General features: G+C 45.3%; 1 protein-coding gene across 2 annotated transcripts in view; it reads left to right on the top strand.

The window, feature by feature from the left end:
• Positions 1–22,830, top strand: part of atrnl1a (attractin-like 1a) — a 449,940-nt gene that overhangs the window by 213,548 nt on the left and 213,562 nt on the right. For both annotated transcript variants that reach the window (XM_034184477.1, XM_034184476.1), the window contains 2 exons: positions 10,776–10,854; positions 17,835–17,992. In XM_034184477.1, the coding sequence (XP_034040368.1) occupies positions 10,776–10,854; positions 17,835–17,992 (237 nt within the window). The remainder of the gene's footprint in view (positions 1–10,775; positions 10,855–17,834; positions 17,993–22,830) is intronic.

Here is a 22,830-nt window from a genome sequence, read left to right as displayed (position 1 = left end):
TGGTGGACTGCATAGAAATCTACATCCAGGGTCGATGTGGAGATGCCACTTAGAGCAGGAGCCCAGAACATTTATTCAGGTGAAAAGGGCTGGGACATTTGACCTCATGGGTTGAAGGGGTCATCTCCCCACATCACAAAAATGCATTGGTACCGGTGTGGCCGACCAACGGCCCACCTAAAACTCAGTCCCCCCGATGAGGCGGTTCAGGGATTATCACCTTGTTTCTGCTTCAAACTGCACAGTAGTCATCATCTATCTCAGCAACAGATATCTGAAGCTTTTGTACAACAATCATTTACACATAAATTCAGCATTATTTCATCATAAAAGGCTTTGGAAGCGATCAGAGTGCCGCGGCTAAATGACCAGCTAGCTGATGCGTTCACTGCTCGTCGGACATTTCAATGTGTCACGGAATTTCACCTTGTTTCTGCTTCAGACTGACTTTAGAATGATTTACAAGGTTTTTACCTTTATCATCTGATGGTTAATAATCCCATTAATCTATTTGATGCTTTGGGGTGAAGAGACTCCGTCTCAGACGTGCTGCTGTGGTCCGAAATGATGTGATAGTTACATCCAAGTCCTCTCAAGTGTGCTAGAAGTCTTCTTTGCTTTGATCCGGCCAAATTATGCTATGTGGAGTTCGTGCTTTCTTCATAAGCTCCAGAAGGTTTGTGAGATTCTGGAGCATGTCCATTTGGCGTACAAAGAAATCATATGCCAGGTGTCCAGTTTGACCGAACCCTGGACCAACCTGTCAGTAGGGATGCTGCTTCTCCCGTCAGAGGTATTTCAGCTTTTACAAATTCACAGAGTACCTTCCGAAGGTGGTCTATCACTCTCACGCAACGTAACATGGTCCTCACAGAATTCTGTGAACTGGTCAGTCTTCAACCAGGGGAGGAACCAGCTAACCAACTCAGAAAATTGGAGACCTTGTACATGACAATACTGAAAGGAATGTCCTCACCAACACCTTAAGCAGCATATGCAACCCATCTGCCACTTTATTCTCCTGATGATCTCATCATTGGTATCAGCCAAGGAGGTGACAAAGGTGGAGAGCAGCCAAGGATGTGACAAAGACATTTCTACTTGGAACACTGGAATGGGGGGAAACTTCGACTGCAGTTCCAGGATGTGTGTGCAGTGGATAGTCACCGTTTTTGAAGCCAGTGACAATGGGAAAGATGTTGAACTTTTCTGCAGAAAATGTAAAGAAATCTAAGACTGCAGCAAGAAGGGTGAACGCGGCAGAGGGAGTCAGGAATGTGTTTGGAGGAATCTTAGCTGTTGCTGCCAAGACGAGCAATGCACTTGCCATGCTACACATTCTTAGCTACCCCATCACTGAAGTGCCCCTGTCTCTTGCCCATTGCGATGGGACTCGTCTGCAGACAGAGAAGGCAAATCTCAGTAAAACACTTGAAAGTCTTCTTGTCTCGTGGATGCCAGTCTTCCTCCAATAATAGCCACAGTTATTGATGGTGGCACCATCCTCCATGAAGCCGTGCTGCAGCACAGCAAATCCACATGTGCAACCACAGCCAGGGATCTTTTGGCTAAAGTTTGTTTGAGTCGTGGAGAGCAAGTCCACCTTGTACTTGACAAGTACCAGACACCGTCTATTAAAGATACCTTTGTCGTTCAACTACATCTCAAGTATTCATTATTACAGGTCCTGATCAAGCTCAGCGGCAGAGTGGCACGGAATTACAAAAAAACAAACAAAAAAAAGGGTCATTCAAGGAAGAGTTCACCCGGTTCGTCAAGCAGGAATGTTAGAAGCCCCGATATGGGTCAGTTCTTGGAAGGAAAACACTGTATGTTTCACATCGTGGTATGTGCATGCAGATGGAAAACTGATGATGATCTATTGTAAGTAGAGGAACCAAATCACCTTCAGTGTCGACACAAACAGACCGACACACTCATTGCCTTTCATGCAAACACCATTTCTTCTGGTAACATACGTATTGGTGAGATCTACTGATGCGGATGTCCTCATCATTCTTCTTGAGCTTTCCAAAAGGTCAAAAGGGATCAGCAGCGTCATGGACTATGGATCTCGCAACAACTGAAGGTACATTGATGTATCTAAATTAACTGCCAGTTTGAATAACAAACTACCTGGTATCACTGAAGCACTAATCTGTCTCCATGCCCTGACTGTTTTGACTTCACATCATGTTTCTTCAGAAAGAGTACAATGAAACCCTTCCAATGAATGGAGACAGAGACTTTGGATGGAAGTTAACTGAAGGGAACTACTTTGAGCCAGACTGTTTCCAGGAAGCTCTGTTCCAGAGTCACTCACAGATTCATGTGAGGAGGAAAAAATGTAGAAACTACTTCCACCGATGATTGAGTCAGACAATGCTTGAGCGAGGACAATGATGAGTAATAAGAGTGATGGCAGTGACGGAGAAGACGTGTAACTATATACATACTTCAGTGATAGAAAGAACAGTGTGTGGCATCTCCACTTCAACACCTAAAATGTAGGTATGAACTACACATTTTCCAATGACGAAACAGGTGCAGGTGTGTAATAAATTACCACAGAAAAAAAGGTGCAGATGCCTTTTTTTTGGTGAAAATATCATGAATAGCTTCCTATACATTGCTCTTGTCTGCTTTTGATTGGAACCACATTTTTCCTCGCACTAAGAATATCATTGTTGTGATCACTGACCATGAAAACATGAGTACAGACACTGTTATGTTACCAGCAGATATATTATTGCAGGTATTGATTAAAATAGTTTTTGAGTAATGCATACATGTCAGCCTATACGGATTGTCCGTAAATTATACGGATTTTTCCGAGTTTCAGTGTCATACGGACGTACAAATAAAGTCTTACGGATATTCAGGGTTTGGTCTGCAGCAGGTCTGTAATCAGCTGTTTCTGCAGTGCGACTCCACTTTGAAGCGTGAACCAAATGAAGCAATGCTTCATTGATTCGCTGCTCTTCAGAAACAGCAAGTCCGCTTCTTAACTCCTCTCAATTCCATTAACATATCGTGAGTCACTTTTGTGTGGATTAAAGTAACTAACTGGGACTCTTGTCTTGTAGTCAAGAAGCGAGAATCGTCCTCCGTTCCGTTGTCTGCTGAGACAGAGTCCGCTCGGAATTAATAACTTCAAAACAAATTGCCGCTTTAAACAAAATGACACCTCTTTAAAATGCTGTATTACAGACAAGAAACTACAATCGACTAAAACGTTTTTTTCTTCCCAAAATGAGACATCCTGCATTCTTTATGAAGTAAACTGATGCCAACGTGAAGCACAGCGAGCTCAGACGTATGAAAGATATTCATCTAATAATGTCTGAAAGGAAACGCTTTTCACAAAAACTACACATTTTATTTATTCCTATTTATGTCCAGAGATCAAAGATCCACCATAAAGAGTTTATTATGTCCAAAGTTTAAGGATCCAGTGACCAATTTCATATTTATTTACTTTTTCAAATGTCATGATTAATGTATTTAATGTATTTCCATTAGTGACAGACAGTTCTTGTTTCTGTAATAAATAACTAAATTTGACACATTCAGTTAGATAAATTCAGCTTGATGCATGAATACTAGATCTCTTGTTGGGAAAGTGTTGGTACACCGGACCCACAACAGGGGGGCGCAAAGGAACGGACAATGGAGTAGGTCAAATAACAACACTTTACTGTTGTGAATGTGCACAACAAATACAACAGATTACAACAATAGATCAGAATCAATTCACAAAGGTGTCGTGTGGGCAGGCTCGAAGATAGGAGACACCTGTCCAAAGCAGAACCGGAACCACACGATTTCCTCCGCCACCAGACCCCGGGAATACTGGAGCCGCCAAGTCCCGAATTCCCAGGTGGCCACTGCCTCCGCGTGTCGGACCTGGTACTGCTGGCGAGGAACAAAAATACAATTAAAGGTGGGCGCGTTTGCACCCAGTAATCCGCACGGCAGGAAAGCTACCTCCACCTCTCGTTGGAAAAAAGGTCTGTTATCACTCACAAAAATCACAAAAGGTTACTGTCAAGCAGTCAGCTGAGAATATTACCTTCCAGGTAGAACGATATCTCGGCAAAGAGGTGGAGACGTCGTCCTGCTGATGTATCCCTGCTGATTGGTAACAGCTGTTGCAGGTGATGCGTGACAGCTGTCACCCTGGCTGCTCCTGTGAGGCGGCTGCGCCCTCTGGTGCCTGGAGCCCGCACTCCAGGCAGGGAGCCCTCTGGTGGTGGGCCAGCAGTACCTCCTCTTCTGGCGGCCCACACAACAGGACCCCCCCCTCAACGGGCGCCTCCTGGCGCCCGACCAGGCTTGTCCGGGTGGCGGCGGTAGAAATCGGCCAGGAGGGCCGGGTCCAGGATGAAGCTCCTCTTCACCCAGGAGCGTTCTTCGGGGCCGTACCCCTCCCAGTCCACCAAATACTGGAAGCCCCGGCCCATCCTACTGGACATCCCAAAAGCCGGCGTACAGTCCAAGCCGGCTCGCCATCGATGATCCGGGCAGGAGGCGGCGCCGGACCCGGAGTACAGAGGGGTGAGGAGTGATGAGGTTTAATCCGGGACACATGAAACACAGGATGGATCCGCAGTGAGGCCGGCAGCCGAAGCCTCACTGCGGCTGGACTGATGACCTTCAGGATCTTGAATGGGCCGATGTAACGGTCCTGTAACTTGGGGGAGTCCACTTGGAGGGGGATGTCCTTTGTGGATAACCACACCTCCTGCCCAGGCCGATACGCAGGGACCGGGGTCCGCCGACGGTCTGCATGGGCTTTTGCCCTCGACCGGGCCTTTAGCAAAGCAGAACGGGCGGCACGCCACACCCGACGGCACTTCCGCAGGTGGGCCTGGACCGAGGGCACACCGACCTCTCCCTCAACCACCGGAAACAACGGGGGCTGATACCCCAGACATACCTCAAAAGGGGAGAGGCCGGTGGCTGAAGACACCTGGCTGTTATGGGCATACACGATCCAGGCCAAATGGGTACTCCAGGCCGCCGGGCGTGCGGCAGTCACGCAGCGCAAGGCCTGCTCCACCTCCTGGTTTACTCGTTCTGCTTGCCCGTTGGTCTGAGGGTGGTACCCGGACGAGAGACTCACCGTGGCCCCCAGTTCCCGGCAGAAGCTCCTCCAGACTTGCGAGGAGAACTGGGGACCGCGATCGGAGACGATGTCTGTTGGAATCCCATGCAGCCGGACGACGTGGTGGACCAGGAGGTCCGCTGTCTCCTTTGCTGTTGGGAGCTTCGGGAGGGCCACGAAGTGGGCCGCCTTGGACAATCGGTCCACTATCGTGAGGATGGTGGTGTTACCCTGGGACGGCGGGAGGCCCGTGACAAAATCCAGGCCGATGTGGGACCAGGGGCGATGAGGCACGGGCAGCGGCTGGAGTAAACCTGATGCCCGGTGATGGTCAGCCTTGGCCCCTGGCGCAGGTGGTGCAGGCCTGGATATAATCCCGGACGTCGGCCTCTAGGGACGCCCACCAGAAGCGCTGCCGGACAACTGCCACGGTTCTTCGCACCCCTGGATGACAGGAGAGCTTGGAGCCGTGACAGAAGTCCAGGACTGCAGCCCTAGCTTCTGGTGGGACGTATAGTTTGTTCTTCGGCCCAGTTCCGGGGTCCGGGCTTCGTGCCAGGGCCTCCCCGGATGGTTCTCTCTACGTCCCAGGTGAGGGTGGCCACGATAGTGGACTCCGGGATGATGGGTTCCGGTGGATCCGACAACTCCGCTTTGACTTCATCTTCATGTACCTGGGACAAGGCATCCGATCTCTGGTTCTTGGTCCCGGGACGGTAGGTGATCCGGAAGTCAAAACAGCCGAAGAACAGTGACCAGCGGGCTTGCCTGGGGTTCAGCCGCTTGGCGGTCCTGATATACTCCAGGTTCCGGTGGTCAGTGAAAACCGTGAATGGCACGGACGTTCCCTCCAACAGATGTCTCCACTCTTCAAGAGCCTCTTTCACCGCAAGGAGTTCTCGATTGCCGACGTCATAGTTCCGTTCGGCCGGGGTCAACCTGCGGGAAAAATAGGCACACGGGTGAAGGACCTTATCGGTCTTCCCGCTCTGGGAAAGCACGGCTCCTATCCCTGAGTCCGAGGCGTCCACTTCAACCACTAACTGGCGACTAGGATCGGGCTGCACCAGAACAGGTGCAGACGAGAAGCGCCGTTTCAACTCCTTGAACGCGGCATCGCAACGATCCGACCAGGTGAAGGAGACTTTTGGTGAGGTCAGGGCTGTCAGGGGGCTAACTACCTGACTGTAGCCCTTAATGAACCTCCTGTAGAAATTTGCAAAGCCGAGGAACTGTTGCAGCTTCTACGGCTAGTGGGTTGGGGCCAGTCTCTCACCGCCGCAACCTTGGCCGGATCAGGAGCGACGGAGTTGGGGGAGATGATAAACCCCAGGAAGGACAAAGATGTGCGGTGAAACTCACACTTCTCGCCCTTCACAAACAGCCGGTTCTCCAACAACCGCTGCAGGACCTGACGTACATGCCGGACATGAGTCTCAGGATCCGGAGAAAAGATGAGTATATCGTCTAGATATACGAAGATGAATCGGTGCAGGAAATCCCGCAAGACATCATTAACCAATGCTTGGAATGTCGCGGGGGCGTTTGTGAGGCCGAACGGCATGACCAGGTACTCAAAGTGACCTAATGGGGTGTTGAATGCCGTCTTCCATTCTTCTCCCTTCCGGATCCGAACCAGGTGATACGCATTTCTAAGATCCAGCTTAGTAAAGATTTTGGCTCCATGCAGGGGGGTGAACACGGAATCTAATAATGGCAACGGGTATCGGTTGCGAACCGTAATCTCATTCAGCCCCCTGTAATCAATACATGGACGAAGTCCGCCATCTTTCTTGCCCACAAAAAAGAAACCTGCCCCCATCGGGGAGGTGGAGTTCCGGATCAGCCCGGCAGCTAATGAGTCCCGGATGTAGGTCTCCATTGATTCGAGCTCAGGTCGTGAGAGGTTGTACAGCCTGCTGGACGGGAACTCAGCGCCTGGAACCAAATCAATGGAACAATCGTACGGACGGTGCGGGGGAAGGGTGAGTGCCAGATCCTTGCTGAAGACATCAGCAAGATCGTGGTACTCAACCGGCACTGCCGTCAGATTGGGAGGGACTTTGACCTCCTCCTTAGCCTGGAAACCGGGAGGAACCGAGGATCCTAAACACACCCGATGGCAGGTTTCGCTTCACTGAACCACCACCCCAGACGGCCAATCGATCCGGGGATTGTGCTTTAACATCCATGGGATGCCCAAAATCACGCGGGAGGTAGAAGAAGTTACAAAAAACTCAATCTCCTCCCGGTGGTTTCCAGACACCACCAGAGTTACTGGTTGTGTCTTGTGTGTGAGTAAAGGGAGGAGGGTGCCATCTAGTGCCCGCACCTGCAATGGCGAAGGAAGCGCCACCAGAGGGAGCCCTACCTCCTTTGCCCATCTGCTGTCTAGCAGATTCCCTTCTGACCCCGTGTCCACCAGTGCTCGGGCTTGAAGGGTTAAATCCCCGCTCAGGATTGTGACTGGGAGTCGTGTGGCAATTTGTGTGTGTCTCACTTGAATGTCTTGACCCCCCCTTAGCCCAGTCTCTAAGGGTGAGTGTTGACGTTTTGGCCATTTGGGGCAGTCTCTCTGTGTGTGCTCTGTTGAGCTGCAGAGAAAACACTCTCCACGGATCAGCCTCCCCATTTTGGCCCTGTGCGTTTCCCTAACAACGTCAACAGGGGGAGCTGTTGCCCCACAAAGCGCTGCGGCTGTGGAGCGTGGGGAGGGCGACCCCTTTTCGAACCCGGAAGGGAGAGGGGCGGCGCGTATCCGGTCACGTCCTTCGCCTCGCTCCCGACGGCGTTCCTCTAACCGATTGTCTAATCGTATAACGAGATCAATAAGCCCGTCTAAATCCCGCGGTTCGTCCTTGGCCACCAGGAGCTCCTTCAGGACCAACGACAGTCCGTTTACGAAGGCGGCACGGAGGGCAGTGTTATTCCAGCCGGACCTCGCAACCGCGATGCGGAAGTCGACTGCATAAACAGCTGCGCTCCGGCGCCCCTGTCTCATTGACAGCAGCACGGCTGAAGCGGTCTCTCCTCTATTTGGGTGATCGAACACTGTTCTGAACTCCCTCACAAACCCATCATATGTCAGAAGGAGCCGTGAATTTTGCTCCCAAAGCGCTGTAGCCCAAGCGCGTGCCTTGCCGCGAAGCAGATTAATGACATAAGCTATCTTACTAGCATCAGTCGCGTACATGACGGGACGTTGTGCGAAGACGAGCGAACACTGCATAAGAAAGTCCGCGCACGTCTCCACACAACCTCCGTACGGCTCTGGAGGGCTTATGTATGCTTCCGGGGAAGGTGGGAGGGGTCGTTGAACGACCTGTGGAACGTCACTGTTACGCACAGGGTCGACAGGAGGGAGAGCCGCAGCAGCGCCCTGAGGGCGCGCTTCCACCTGCGCGGCGAGAGCCTCCACCCTGCGGTTAAGGAGGACGTTCTGCTCGGTCATTAAATCCAACTGAGCCATGAAAGCGGTGAGGATCCGCTGCAACTCACCGATCATTCCTCCTGCGGACGCCTGTGCGCCCTGTTCTTCCATTGGCCGTTCAACAGCCGGTTGACGCCCCTCGGGATCCATGACGCTGGCCGAGATATCCTGTTGGGAAAGTGTCGGTACACGGACCCACAACAGGGGGCGCAAAGGAACGGACAATGGAGTAGGTCAAATAACAACACTTTACTGTTGTGAATGTGCACAACAAATACAACAGATTACAACAATAGATCAGAATCAATTCACAAAGGTGTCGTGTGGGCAGGCTCGAAGATAGGAGACACCTGTCCAAAGCAGAACCGGAACCACACCATTTCCTCCGCCACCAGACCCCGGGAATACTGGAGCCGCCAAGTCCCGAATTCCCAGGTGGCCACTGCCTCCGCGTGTCGGACCTGGTACTGCTGGCGAGGAACAAAAACACAATTAAAGGTGGGCGCATTTGCACCCAGTAATCCGCACGGCAGGAAAGCTACCTCCACCTCTCGTTGGAAAAAAGGTCTGTTATCACTCACAAAAATCACAAAAGGTTACTGTCAAGCAGTCAGCTGAGAATATTACCTTCCAGGTAGAACGATATCTCGGCAAAGAGGTGGAGACGTCGTCCTGCTGATGTATCCTTGCTGATTGGTAACAGCTGTTGCAGGTGATGCCTGACAGCTGTCACCCTGGCTGCTCCTGTGAGGCGGCTGCGCCCTCTGGTGCCTGGAGCCCGCACTCCAGGCAGGGAGCCCTCTGGTGGTGGGCCAGCAGTACCTCCTCTTCTGGTGGCCCACACAACATCTCTACTGTTTTAAATTCAACTATGGAGGATATACTAATGATCCTGACTTTAATGTCATTGTGGCAACTCGTAATTTGTGGACAAAAACCCAGTTATGTGATACCGCTATGTCTATCTGTAATAAAACTGATTTTGGTGCGATTTGGAGGTTAGAAGGATTTTGTGTTGATTTTATGGATTTTCTCACTTGGTTATACAGGCGGACTCTCAAAGGGGTTGACATGTATGGTAATGGTGTCACTATATAGTGATTTTGGCAGGAACTAGCCATTTTCTGGTTCTAAAACTGTTGCCATGGTAATCATTGACGATGAAAAGATTGGTGTACACCTCTTTTGTGATGTTATCATGTTATCATTTACAGATATTGATGAAAAAACATTTTTCTGTAATGGTGTCACTAATTGGGTGTTTTGGGCGGCAAAGGATGGCTCAGACTCGGCAGCAATGCATTTTTGTGATGTGAGGGGATGTCCCCTTCAGCCCATGAGGTCAAACGTTCTGGCCCTTTTCATTTGAATAAAGGTTCTGGGCTCCTGGCCTCAGTGTGTGCGTTTGTTTAATGTGGGAATGTTGTTGCACATTGAGAAACACACGGTCCTTGACACATCTTTGGCCTGGTACGATGGCCGGGCAATCCCAGGGGATCAGGCCTGCAGCAGGCTTCATCCACCTTCACATCCGTTGGGTGACAAGCCATCACCTCCCCAACCTGATCCGCCATTACGGACTTCCTGATTCTCCATTAGCCATTTTGTGTTCAGGGTTCCTGTTGGGCCTTCATGGCTACCGTAGCAGCCATGGAGCACGCAAGGTACCCACCGTATTTCACCCCAGCAGGCAATCCGATACTTGATCTGTTACCCAGGTGTCACGACACGGACGGGGGGTTGGATTCTGGACACATTGCTGGACTCATACCCAAAAGATGCAGGTTAAATTTTTTCCTTCTTGAATAATTTTTATTCAACATAGACCGGAAGACAGAGAAAGTATCTGTGAAGAAAAGTAAAAGTAGAAAGTTGACAACAACAAGCATAAAAGTGTTTTGCTTACTGGTTTGACTTGTGGCGATCCAAAATACAGGTTGGGACCTTCAGGTTTTCATTTAAAGAAAATCCTGTTTGGTACAACTTCAAGTGGAATCTTGAGGCAGGAATTCATGAACTGGCAACTGAAAATAACTAAATAGAAATGATCAGATTCAGTGTTGCTCACAGCGACTCAATCCGAGGTGAAGATGAGTCAACTGGAGCTCAAAACTGTTGAAAATTCTCCTGATGCAGTTCCTGAGTGAAGAGGGTGGAAAAGGTCAGAAGACCTGGAGGTAAATAAATTAACTCCTCTGCAAAACACACACTGTGCCATCTTTCATGTTTATTTTGCAGGCCAACAAGAATCTCGACATGTCCATCAACGCCTCCAACAACTTCAACCTCAACATCACTTGGTCCTTAAGTTCAACAGGTAGACAACACACTCCATCGCTTATTATCCTCCACAGATTTAGAGAAGAATTCCATAAACCAGCCATTCCCACACTTCAGAATACCGGCGCCCACTTTGAAACCTGACAATAAATTAGGAACAACACATAATTTAAATCCTACATCTTTGTTTTATTACTTCTGATTACATTTTGCTAAATAATCATTTTAGGTCATTTTAAACTTTATTACAACAATGAATAAAAATTTTTGTTTAACATTTATATTTTATGACCTTTTAATGGACTTTAATTTGCACATACTTAATTTTCGTAATTTGTGCTGCACTCAGAGTGCAGTCAGCCATCTATCACATGACTTCGCTGGCAGTCCGTGGACAGCATGAAAAGTACTTTAAACCAGACGACATAAAAATTAAAGGCCGTTTTATTGTTTGCAGTTATTTTGTCCACAGTCCGATGTTCCCGTCCATCAGTATGTGCAGAGTTGCTCTGTGTCTGAAGTGCCTTTTTGCCTGAACATTGCTTTGCCGCTGTCAGTCAATAACAGTCGTGAATTGAAATGATAAATACTTTGATATTGTATTATTTAGGGCCCTATCTTGCACCCAGCACACGGCATCAACGCAGCTGTGGTTTTCACACAAAGTGGCCACGTAACGCAGATTGCATGTTTGTTGTAAGCATTAGTTGCGGACAGGCGCAGTGCCCAGGGACACAGCAAACACTGATTGCACCACAGACCAGCAAAAACCTGGTCTGAAGTCCAGCACACAGTATGTCTGCTATTTGAAGGATGCAGTACTCACATATGCCTTCCATGGTACTTGACAGTGCAGCATGTCTTTACTTTGTGCAAAGGGATGCACCAAAGTACTATGCACTAGTCTGCCTTCATTATATGTTATGTTCATTTTGCATGTTAAAAAATGCCAGTATGGCCTAAAGCATGAGGTTTGTTGGTCCTAAACTGGATCTAGATTAATTTAATTTTCAAAACGATTCCAGACATTAAATGTGGTTTGAGAACAAAAAAGTAAGACTGCTGATTATCGCATTGTTAGGATGCGGTACAACCTGTGCTTGTACACAAAATCACATTACAAACACTGATCACACTCTGATTTTAATAAGCAGAGAACAATTCAATCGCTTCAACTGCATCAGAGCACAGAGCATTCCATAACAGTTTTTACCTTATCTTTGACAATACTGCAAGTAACATATCTCAAAGTGGAGCCGTCTTTCTACCTGTTCATTTAATTAATGCACAATGTTGTGTACACAATCTTCCAACACAACAATAGACACAGCATGTGTAACAGTAGTCACTACACGTCCAGTGTTAAATTGTTTCTTTGCCAGAAAACCTTTCACTTTCCTGTGTGCTCTCTCAGCAGCAATGCACAAGCACATGGTGCATTTGAGTCTTTAAAGCAGTGACAGTTGAAACTGACTGGTTGATTTTATGTTAGGGCCCGGTCACACGGCACATGACGATAGCTGAACAAAGAAAAAAACTCACAATGTTACAAATCGTCGAGAAAAGGTGGACGAATGAGCTTGCACTTCTGCCATCACTGAAAACCCTGCGAATCAAGAATGCATAAAAGAACGCGACAAAACCGAAACTAACAAAAGAAAATGAAGCAAACGCCGACCTTGATGCTTTAAACAAAATCAAAATGAAACATTTGTTTGTGGCTGAAACGGCTGTGCGCACACGCACACTCCTGCCAAGCATAAATAACGGAGTTGATAAAACGTTCTTGCCGCTATTGTTTCTGTATGAAAATGTTGCTTTTCATCCCACACATGGATGAGTAGCATTCAGCTTGTCAGATCTTTAGTTATTGATCTGTTCTGATATCATCAACGCTCGTGTAAGACGTTGGACTTGGGAGGTTGGACGAAGTTGGACGACAGTCAAACAGAATGCTGATGGTATGGGAACTATGCAAACAATGAGGAACCGTCAAGACAGAAAGCAAAACAAAATACAGATGAATTGAAGTTGTCGTCAGGATTTGTTAACATTTTTCAACAGTTTGAAAATTCTGACAAAGCACCAGCTACAGGAACAAAGCTGGATGATGGTTACACAATGTCTTTGTAAGCGTAAGTCCAGAGTTTTTGTTTTGTTTTGGCTTCAGTGTCCTTTGTTAGTGCCGTGTGACCGGGGCTTAATGCCCACAACACACCCATGATTAATTAGGTGCATAGCACTATGCACCTGTGCTTTTTGTGTTATAGATTGTCAAAATAGGGCCCTTAATTTGTTACAGTCACCTAGATGTGAGAATGCTTAATTAAAATGGACACATTTCTCCTTTTCTCCCCAGAATTCTTTCATACCTTTTCCGGGTCGCGTTCTAATTAAGATAAAAGCACTCTGCTTTCACACTCGGTGTCTCGGGGCCTTGAAGCTCTTTCAGTTTAGGATGGCGGCTCTGTGGCAAACATGTGCATGTGGCGGTTGGAGGCTGTTTAACGGCTCTGATAAAGCAGGAGGTGGAAATATTTTAGTCAGAAAAACTCGGCCATTACTTAATGGATTTTGAAGAAGCTGGAGCCAGACGTCTTCGGTACTAAGAGACATTTAGAGGCACATTCTGAAGTGCCATGAAAATACTTGACTACCTGAATGTCAGTTTGCCTGCTGAGATTATGCACAACTTGACATTTTAAAATCAACACTGATTTTCCTCCACCTGCTCACTCACCACGTTCTCTGACATTTTACTCGACTACTGTTGTATTTTACAGGCTGACGTCAGTGTGAAATATTTCTTCACTTCTGTTGTTGTGGTTTTTTTAATATATAGAAAGGATGATATTGTTTTCTTACATACAGTAGTGTTCAGAATAATAGTAGTACTATGTGACTAAAAAGATTAATCCAGGTTTTGAGTATATTTCTTATTGTTACATGGGAAACAAGGTACCAGTAGATTCAGTAGATTCTCACAAAACCAACAAGACCAAGCATTCATGATATGCACACTCTTAAGGCTATGAATTTGGTCTGTTAGTAAAAAAAGTAGAAAAGGGGGTGTTCACAATAATAGTAGTGTGGCATACAGTCAGTGAGTTGGTCAATTTTGGGGAACAAACAGGTGTCCCCTATTTAAGGATGAAGCCAGCACCTGTTGAACATGCTTTTCTCTTTGAAAGCCTGAGGAAAATGGGACGTTCAAGATATTGTTCAGAAGAACAGCGTAGTTTGATTAAAAAGTTGATTGGAAAGGGGAAAACCTATACGCAGGTGCAAAAAATTATAGGCTGTTCATCTACAATGATCTACAATGCTTTAAAATGGACAAAAAAACCAGAGAAGTGTGGAAGAAAACGGAAAACAACCATTAAAATGGATAGAAGAATAACCAGAATGGCAAAGGCTCACCCATTGATCAGCTCCAGGATGATCAAAGACAATCTGGAGTTACCTGTAAGTGCTGTGACAGTTAGAAAACGCCTGTGTCAAGCTAATTTATTTGCAAGAATCCCCCACAAAGTCCCTCTGTTAAATAAAAGACATGTGCAGAAGAGGTTACAATTTGCCAAAGAACACATCAACTGGCCTAAAGAGAAATGGAGGAATATTTTGTGGACTGATGAGAGTAAAATTGTTCTTTTTGGGTCCAAGGGCCGTAGACAGTTTGTGAGACGACCCCCAAACTCTGAATTCAAGCCACAGTTCACAGTGAAGACAGTGAAGCATGGTGGTGCAAGCATCATGATATGGGCATGTTTCTCCTACTATGGTGTTGGGCCTATATATCGCATACCAGGTATCATGGATCAGTTTGGATATGTCAAAATACTTGAAGAGGTCATGTTGCCTTATGCTGAAGAGGACATGCCCTTGAAATGGGTGTTTCAACAAGACAATGACCCCAAGCACACTAGTAAACCAGCAAAATCTTGGTTCCAAACCAACAAAATTAATGCCTCGCAGATGTGAAGAAATCATGAAAAACTGTGGTTATACAAGTAAATACTAGTTTAGTGATTCACAGGATTGCTAAAAAAAGCAGTTTGAACATAATAGTTTTGAGTTTGTAGCGTCAACAAAAGATGCTACTATTATTGTGAACACCCCCTTTTCTACTTTTTTTACTAATCGCCCAATTTCATAGCCTGAAGAGTGTGCATATCATGAATGCTTGGTCTTGTTGAATTTGTGAGAATCTACTGAATCTACTGGTACCTTGTTTCCCATGTAACAATAAGAAATATACTCAAAACCTGGATTAATCTTTTTAGTCACATAGCACTACTATTATTCTGAAGACTACTGTAGGTGACAAGTGTGACTTTAACAGAGCCACTTCTCACAAATGCATTTTAACATCATCAGTTGGATGCACAAATGTGTGATGTTTTTGTTCCATACCTAGTCGTGATGACTTTTATAACCTTTATGATGTAATGTAGCAGCAGCTGGTGACCCCAGTGCAGAGAAAACAACTGGAGGCAAGTCCAAAGTTCTTTCTGAAAGATTTTTTAAACAGGCCAAGGTGAAAAAGCACGAGTGAACTTTCAGCGAGGAAAAAGTGGGGGGATTATGTAGCAGAATAAACAATAATTAGGCAGCAGAGTTCAACACACAAACTGCAGTCAGACTGGACAATCAGATCCACAAGGATGTAGCTGAAGATGAGGAGGAAATATTCAAACCAGTGACAGTCCTATAACCTGTTGGGGTGTGAGACAAAAATTCCCTGGGAGCCCCTACAACCAGCATTTATTACCATTATAAACCTGTAGAAACCTATCGTGTAAACCTATGTTTTTTTTCATCAGTCATCGTGTCGTTAATGCTTTGTTTGAAATATTAACCATTAAATGCTCCAGTAATAGTATTACAATAGTACTGGTAAAAATGTGAAAGTTAAAAATGTTCTTTTGTATATGGCGCCCTCTATGAGTCACTGTCAGCCCTATGATTTGTATAAACTGCCAAAGGGACAGATGGCCCCAAGCAGTTGCCTGTCTTGCCTGTTGGCAAGCAGCACCTCTGATTGGAACAAAGCACCAGAAGGCAACAGGAGGTCACGAGGAAAGCACACTACAGGAATCTTCGATGCTTCCAAATGAGGCCCACCTGTAAGAAAAAAATGTTGCAATTCCTTGACTGGCCACTTGAGGCTGGCTCCAAGTGAGCAGATTCTCAGAGTTGTTAAAATGTCACATAGGTGGGAAAAAGTAGCTACAAAGACCAAGGCCATATTTTTCTCCTTCTTAGTTTTCTTAATTGGACGCTTTGAGTGAGAGCTATTGTGAGTGGACTATGTTTGAGCTTTGGGGATTTTATTACACTTATTACACACCCGGACCCAGGTTAGCCTGTTAGCACAGCTTGTAACTCAAGCATAGGTGCATGTTTGGGCTTCATTCCTCCCACCCAGGCCATGAACGGTGTCGCTCACGCTCCACTTCTTTATCTATATGTGGGTTAGTTGTGACATGTTATGCAGAGTGAGTGTTGCCGACATGGAGACAGCCAGAGAGACACCTGTCCAATGCTAGTCCAAAGTTCTATAAGGTAGACCTCCCATATGAGGTGGCTTAAGCCTGGTAGCTGTGGTTCAAAGCCAAGATGGCAGCAATTGTCATGCTTCAAGAGGTAGACAGAGAGGGGTTTTCAAGATCATCAGGGTTCCCTCAATCCCACAAAACTGAAATTTTTAATTGGAAAAAAAAAAAATCTTTGAACCATATCAACACAGGTACCATATTAAAGGATGTTTGTGGGAGTACACTCTGAAAATTGCAGCAGGATGCGTGCGGCATTAAGACTGAAAAAAAAAAGTGTGATTGATGTCTGAATGATTCCTGTTTCTATATATGAAACTGCTGCACAGTCTTTCCCTGGGTCACAACTAAAAGTTTTGTTTTTGGTTCTGGAACTTCATAATGCCAAGAGTTCTGTACAATATTCTCTGCGTACCACAACAGGAATCCATTAGTACATAGCTTATTTTCTAGAGTTTAAGTCTGTCTGTTAAAAAAATGTCTCTTGAAGAATAAAAATCCACACATAACTTGCACCTTTTTCTGTATTAATATGGAATTTTTGTGCATTGTTGTTGTGTTTCTTTATGATTTGAGTTTATTTTGTTTAGTGCTTTGATTCCTGGGAAAGTCTGACATAAATAGTCATTATAATATTATTATTAATGCATGAGTGATTTTTTGGTATATAAGTACACCAGAGTATAGTCACAGGACTTCCCAAACTAGTAACAGCAACTTATATTCTGGAAAATACGGTAGTTTTAACACAAAAATTTTAACCCAAGATTACAGAACCAACATCTATTTTGCTTTTTTTTTGGTCGTGTTGTCGTTTAAATTTGACAGCAGCATTTCTCTTTTGAATTGCATTTCCTCAGGTTTTGCATCCACAGAATATGAGCTGACAAATGGGAAATTGAAACCTGCTATCGAGCACGGACAAAGGATTTTCCATCAGTCTGGATAATCCTTTGCTCTATGACATCATAGAGATCCACCTGCTAGTTGGTGGTCACATAAACTGGAGTCAGGAGAGATCTGTCATTTTTAGTGGGTTATAAGACGTCCTGTTGAAAAATAAACTCTATCAGATACTCCGCCGCGGTGTCAGCACTGAGAGCACAACAACGGCGGGTCGGGAAAAACACACTTATTGTGAACTGACATTCAAACACACCTTCAAACAGTGACATCACTCCACTGGCTGCTGTGACTGACACACTAATGGAAGGGATTAACAAACACCTCAAATCACTTAAGATTGGATTAAATTAATCTAGAACCCCTCCAAATGCAGCATCGTTAATATTCTAACATTTACAGAAAAAGGGCAGGATTTTGAATTAGACCTGAAAAAAAAGGTTATTACTTTATTTGTAATTGGGGTGCTGTGGTGGACATGCGTATTTGCTAGTTGAAGACCATCCGGACTCCTTGTCCATGTCGCGCTGTATTCATCCTCTGACTCTCCGTCTCACAGCGGGAACCATCTCTGGTGAAGAGATGCCCATCGTGGTGAGGACCAATGTCAGGGAGCACAGGGACAGCTTCTCCTGTGAAAAGTTTAACTTCAGACTACATCACAACATCACCTTCTACGTCTACGTGTCCAACTTCAGCTGGCCAATCAAGATCCAGGTAAGAGGATGAGTTAACCTGAGTTAAACGTAACTGGGGTGCAGAAAGCTGCTGAGGGTTTTCCAAACGCTCCCACATGACACAGACGTGGACTGCTGGAGAAGCACAGATTTTGTGATCAGGTTCAGAGCTCTGCATGGTCAGAAAGTTCCCGCTGGTCACAGTCCAGACTGAAACCGAAACCGGATTCTGCCTTTGTATTAAGATTACCTGAACTCTGGATGCTTTTAAAGGGAAAGCTAAAACCCATCTGTTTCTCACCCTATGAGTTGGTGAAGCAGCGAAAGCAAGATATGTTCACTGGCGTGTGACTGTGGACAAGATAACTCAAGAACTACTAGATAGATTTCATTCCAACTTGGTGGGAATATTATTTGGAAAGATATCTCGAACAGAACAGGTAGCTCAGTGGATAAGGAACTAACCTGCCAATATGGAGACCTGGGTTTGATTCCCAATACTGCTATCTGTGTACTTGGACAGAGCACCTTATGGACATCGTCTCAGTCCACACTTCACAGCATCTGAAAAACACCTTTCGAAATAAATAAATAAATACCATATCTAGAAGCCAAGATGGATCAAACTTGGTGGGAATATTCCTTTGATAGATTTCACAAGGTGATTAGATTTTGGAGTAATTTAGTCAAAGGTCCCAGAAAACAGGGTCCAAGTTTTTGCTTATCTCAAAATGCCAAGAAGTCTGGATGGATGAGCTAAAGCATGTATTAATCAACAATTCACGAGTTGAACGAATGAACTTCCTAATGAAGTCACACTGAAGTCATATGATGAAGTCGTACATAGTCAAAAACACAGTTTTGGAATGTTGCCTTTAATACCAATTTCTTGTTAAGTTTGACAGGCAGTGTGGCGTCATCGTACGTCACAGTACATAGCTTCGATGCCCGTCCTTCCTCATCTCCTTATCCATTTGGAATTTTAATGAGGAATTCCCTCCGACATGTTAACTTTTAACCTTAAGCAAATCTGGAGCTGCTGAAAGAATCACACACTTGGTACCTTTGATCAGGTTTTTGAGCACAAAATGTCCAACTGCATCAACAGCACATCACAGTTTTTCATGTTGCAATTAATATTCCAGCCTAATTATGCTGACTAAGTCAGTTTTGTCTTCAGATGCATCGTTCACCCCTCACAGTATATATGAAATATTAATCACAGTTCTTGAAGCCAAACACATAAATTTGTCACAAAGCTTTTAAATATTTTAACCAATCACAGTTCAATTAAATTTATTCATGCAAACATACGCACGTTACCTCAGTGCACCATTCTTTGGACCTTAAACACCTGCCTGTGCAAGCACAGTGGCAGGAAATGGGAAAACTCCCTCTGTGGTTTTTTTTGCTTTCAGGAAGAAAGTTCAAGCAGATCAGACTCAATGGGGTGACCATCTGCTGTAATCAGTCTAACAAGACAGAAACACATCCCACAAGACTGACTGACAGAAGATGCAGTTACATAAAAAAACATTATTTGAAATGGTGGGGTAACTGCAGATACACAGAGAGGTGCAGAGCAGACCGGCCCAGACATACAGGCTGTTAGTAAGTGAGACAGTCAGTCGCCATGGCGATGCCAGACCATAATTCACAATTCACAGTATTCAAGGTGTGGGCAAACATGACATCTGGACCAGAGTAAGAAGAAACCCTGATCAATATCTGATTGCACATCCAGATCACTTTCCTCTTTGACATATGTGTTACCTTCCTACTCATATACAGCAGCAAACATAACACGGATTTGTACTCACTACTGGATACACTCACCGGCCACTTTATTAGGTACACCTGTTCAATAGCTTGTTAACACAAATTGATATCAGCCAATCACATGGCAGCAACTCAGTACATTTAGGCATCTAGACGTGGTGAAGACGACTTGCTGAAGTTCAAACTGAGCATCAGAATGTGGAAGAAAGAGGGTTTAAGTGACTTTGAACGTGGCATGTTTGTTGGTGCCAGAAGGGCTGGTCTGAGTATTTCACAAACTGCTGATCTACTGGGATTTTCACGCACAACCATCTCTAGGGTTAAATGGTAAATGGTAAATGGACTGCATTTATATAGCCCTTTTCCATCTGCATCAGACTCTCAAAGCGCTTTACAATTATGCCTCACATTCACCCCGATGTCAGGGTGCTGCCATACAAGGCGCTCACTACACACCGGTAGCAATAGGGGATTAAAGGCCTTGCCCAAGGGCCCTGAGTGATTTTCCAGTCAGGCGGGGATTTGAACCCATTATCTTCTGGATTCAAGCCCAACACCTTAACCACTAGACCAGAGGTGGCCAAGTTCAGTCCTCGAGAGCCACATTCCTGACACTCTTAGTTGTATCCCTGCTCCAACACACCTGAATCCAATGAAAGACTCATTAAAGGTCTGCTAACGAGTCTTTCATTGGATTCAGGTGTGTTGGAGCAGGGATACAACTAAGAGTGTCAGGAATGTGGCTCTCGAGGACTGAACTTGGCCACCCCTGCACTAGACCATCACCTCCCCCAGGGTTGACAGAGAATGGTCCAAAAAAAGAGAAGATATCCAGTGAGCGGCAACTGTGTTGACGAAAATGCCTTGTTGATGTCAGAGGACAAAGTAGAACAGGCAGACTGGTTGAATGGACAACTGCGTGATGCTATCATGTCATTATGGACCAAGATCTCTGAGGAATGTTTCCAACACCTTGTTAAATCTATGGCACGAAGAATTAAGGCAGTTCTGAAGGCAAAAGGGGTCCAACCCAATGACTAAGAAGGTGTACCTAATAAAGTGGTGAGTGTACATGTGCATCACGTTATGTTTATCAGACAGGCCAAATAATCATTTGACCACACCATTAATTCAGTCATAATCTGCAAATCTATATGTTCACCCACAGACAAAATTGAATGACACATTTTATAGTCATCTGCAAAAAAACAAAAAACAAAACAAAACAAAAAAAATTGAAGATATTATCCTCCAGAGAGGAGGATGCTGAGGAAACTGCTCAACACCTCCCACTGGTCAACACCTCCCACTCCTGCATGCCACACTGACGTCCTGTCACATTACAGTACAAACAGTACAAATAACATCAGTCCCAGTACCAAACCCTGTGGGACACCACTCTTTGCTTCCTGTCCCAAAGACTTTCTTTGGGACAGTAACCAACAATTCAATTCACCAAAACCATCAAAGGAGAAGACCATTCCCAAAGCCTAGTCTGAAACAGGAGGACTCCCAGTTTTTCCCACAAGATGGACCATGACTCAGCAAGCAACTTACTCGGTTTGAAGGTTCCAACATAGACAGATTAGCAGTTGATATTGGCACCTTGGGTTTTTCGCGCTTCTGTTAAATATCGCTGCCGATGACAAAACACTGCAAATCTGTCTGAGATATTTTTTCCCGGAGGATTGAAATGATTTTTATTTCATTCATCAATAACACAGTAATTAAATCAGCTGTTGTGATGTTTTAGTGGAAATTAGTCAGCTGCTGTTCTGCTATTTTGAAAACATTTCACAATGAAGTTTGAAGGAACAAAACACAGAAGCACAGTTGGCATCATCATCATCTGCAGTCTCTTTGCAAAAACACAACACTCTCGACAGGACGTTGAGCGTAAACTATTCTGAAAAGTGTTTGGCAAATCTGCTATCAGACTTAATGATCTGTGAGTTTCCCAGTGTCTCTCCATCAATTATGCCGCTCCGGATTCAATCTCCGGGCAGCAGCAACCCACACTAAATATTCCCACTCTCGCCTTATGATCCATTAAATTGAAGTAGACTTTTAGCAGTGATATTTTAAGACGACTGTCACGCAGGGTGCGAGCTGTGCGCTGATAGATGGAGTCAAGAAATGACAGAAGGAAGAAATTAGGAGAGACCACCGTGGAGCTGAAACGGGCGGCGTCGAGAAAATGCCGAAGGTCTAATTGACAGATTGAAGGAAGAAGGACGGAAAGTCCAGAGAGAGATAAGGACTTGAAGGAGAGGACAGGCGGATGGACTGATGGATGATGACAAACAAGAACTGTGGGATGACTTTGTTGGCAAAACTTTGTTTTTGTTTATTTATCAAAAGTTGGGGAGAAAAAAAAGGATTTTGGTGAACGTGAAAAGCAATGCCGTGATCGTCTGACCGTTCGTTTGAATTAAAGTCTTTATGAAGTCAGCAATATCAAAATGGCAGCACGGTGGTTAGTGGTTAGCATTGTTGCCTCACAGCAAGAAGGTCATGGGTTTGATTCCCACCTGTGGCCTTTCTATGTGGAGTTTGCATGTTCTCCCCATGATTGTGTGGGCTTCCTCCCACATTTAAAGACATGCAGGTTTGGTGAATTGGAAACTTCATAATTGTCCAGGTCTCTCTTGCACACGAGATCTTGATCTCAACTGGACTAACCTGGTTAAATAAAAAAAAAGGTCCTGCTTTATCTTGACATTTAGTTATATAAACAGGAAACAAACCAGAACATTTTTTCACATATTTATTTTATTGAGAGATAACATCCTTACAATATGACAATAAATAAAGAAAAGATGCACGAAAAAACAAGTGAGTTGCCCCCCCCGCTTGGTTTGATGATGTAACCAACCGTCCAATCCAGTGGAAGTCAGTCATCCTGTGTGCTGAGATGGACCTGGTACAACATCTCGTTACAAGAAGCAGGAGAGCCATCATTAACGATGTCACCGTCACGTTGAACATTTTGGACATGGTACTGAGGGTATTCTTCCAAAGATCGTGGTTTGCCTCTCCTCTGGTGTCATGGCTGATGTTACCAGTTGCAGCTCTGAGACATGAGGGATTAGTGCATGA

Source organism: Thalassophryne amazonica, chromosome 13 (assembly GCF_902500255.1).
Source record: "Thalassophryne amazonica chromosome 13, fThaAma1.1, whole genome shotgun sequence".
In the NCBI taxonomy this organism is placed as follows: Eukaryota; Metazoa; Chordata; class Actinopteri; order Batrachoidiformes; family Batrachoididae; genus Thalassophryne; species Thalassophryne amazonica.
This window is presented reverse-complemented; position numbering and strand designations above follow the sequence as displayed.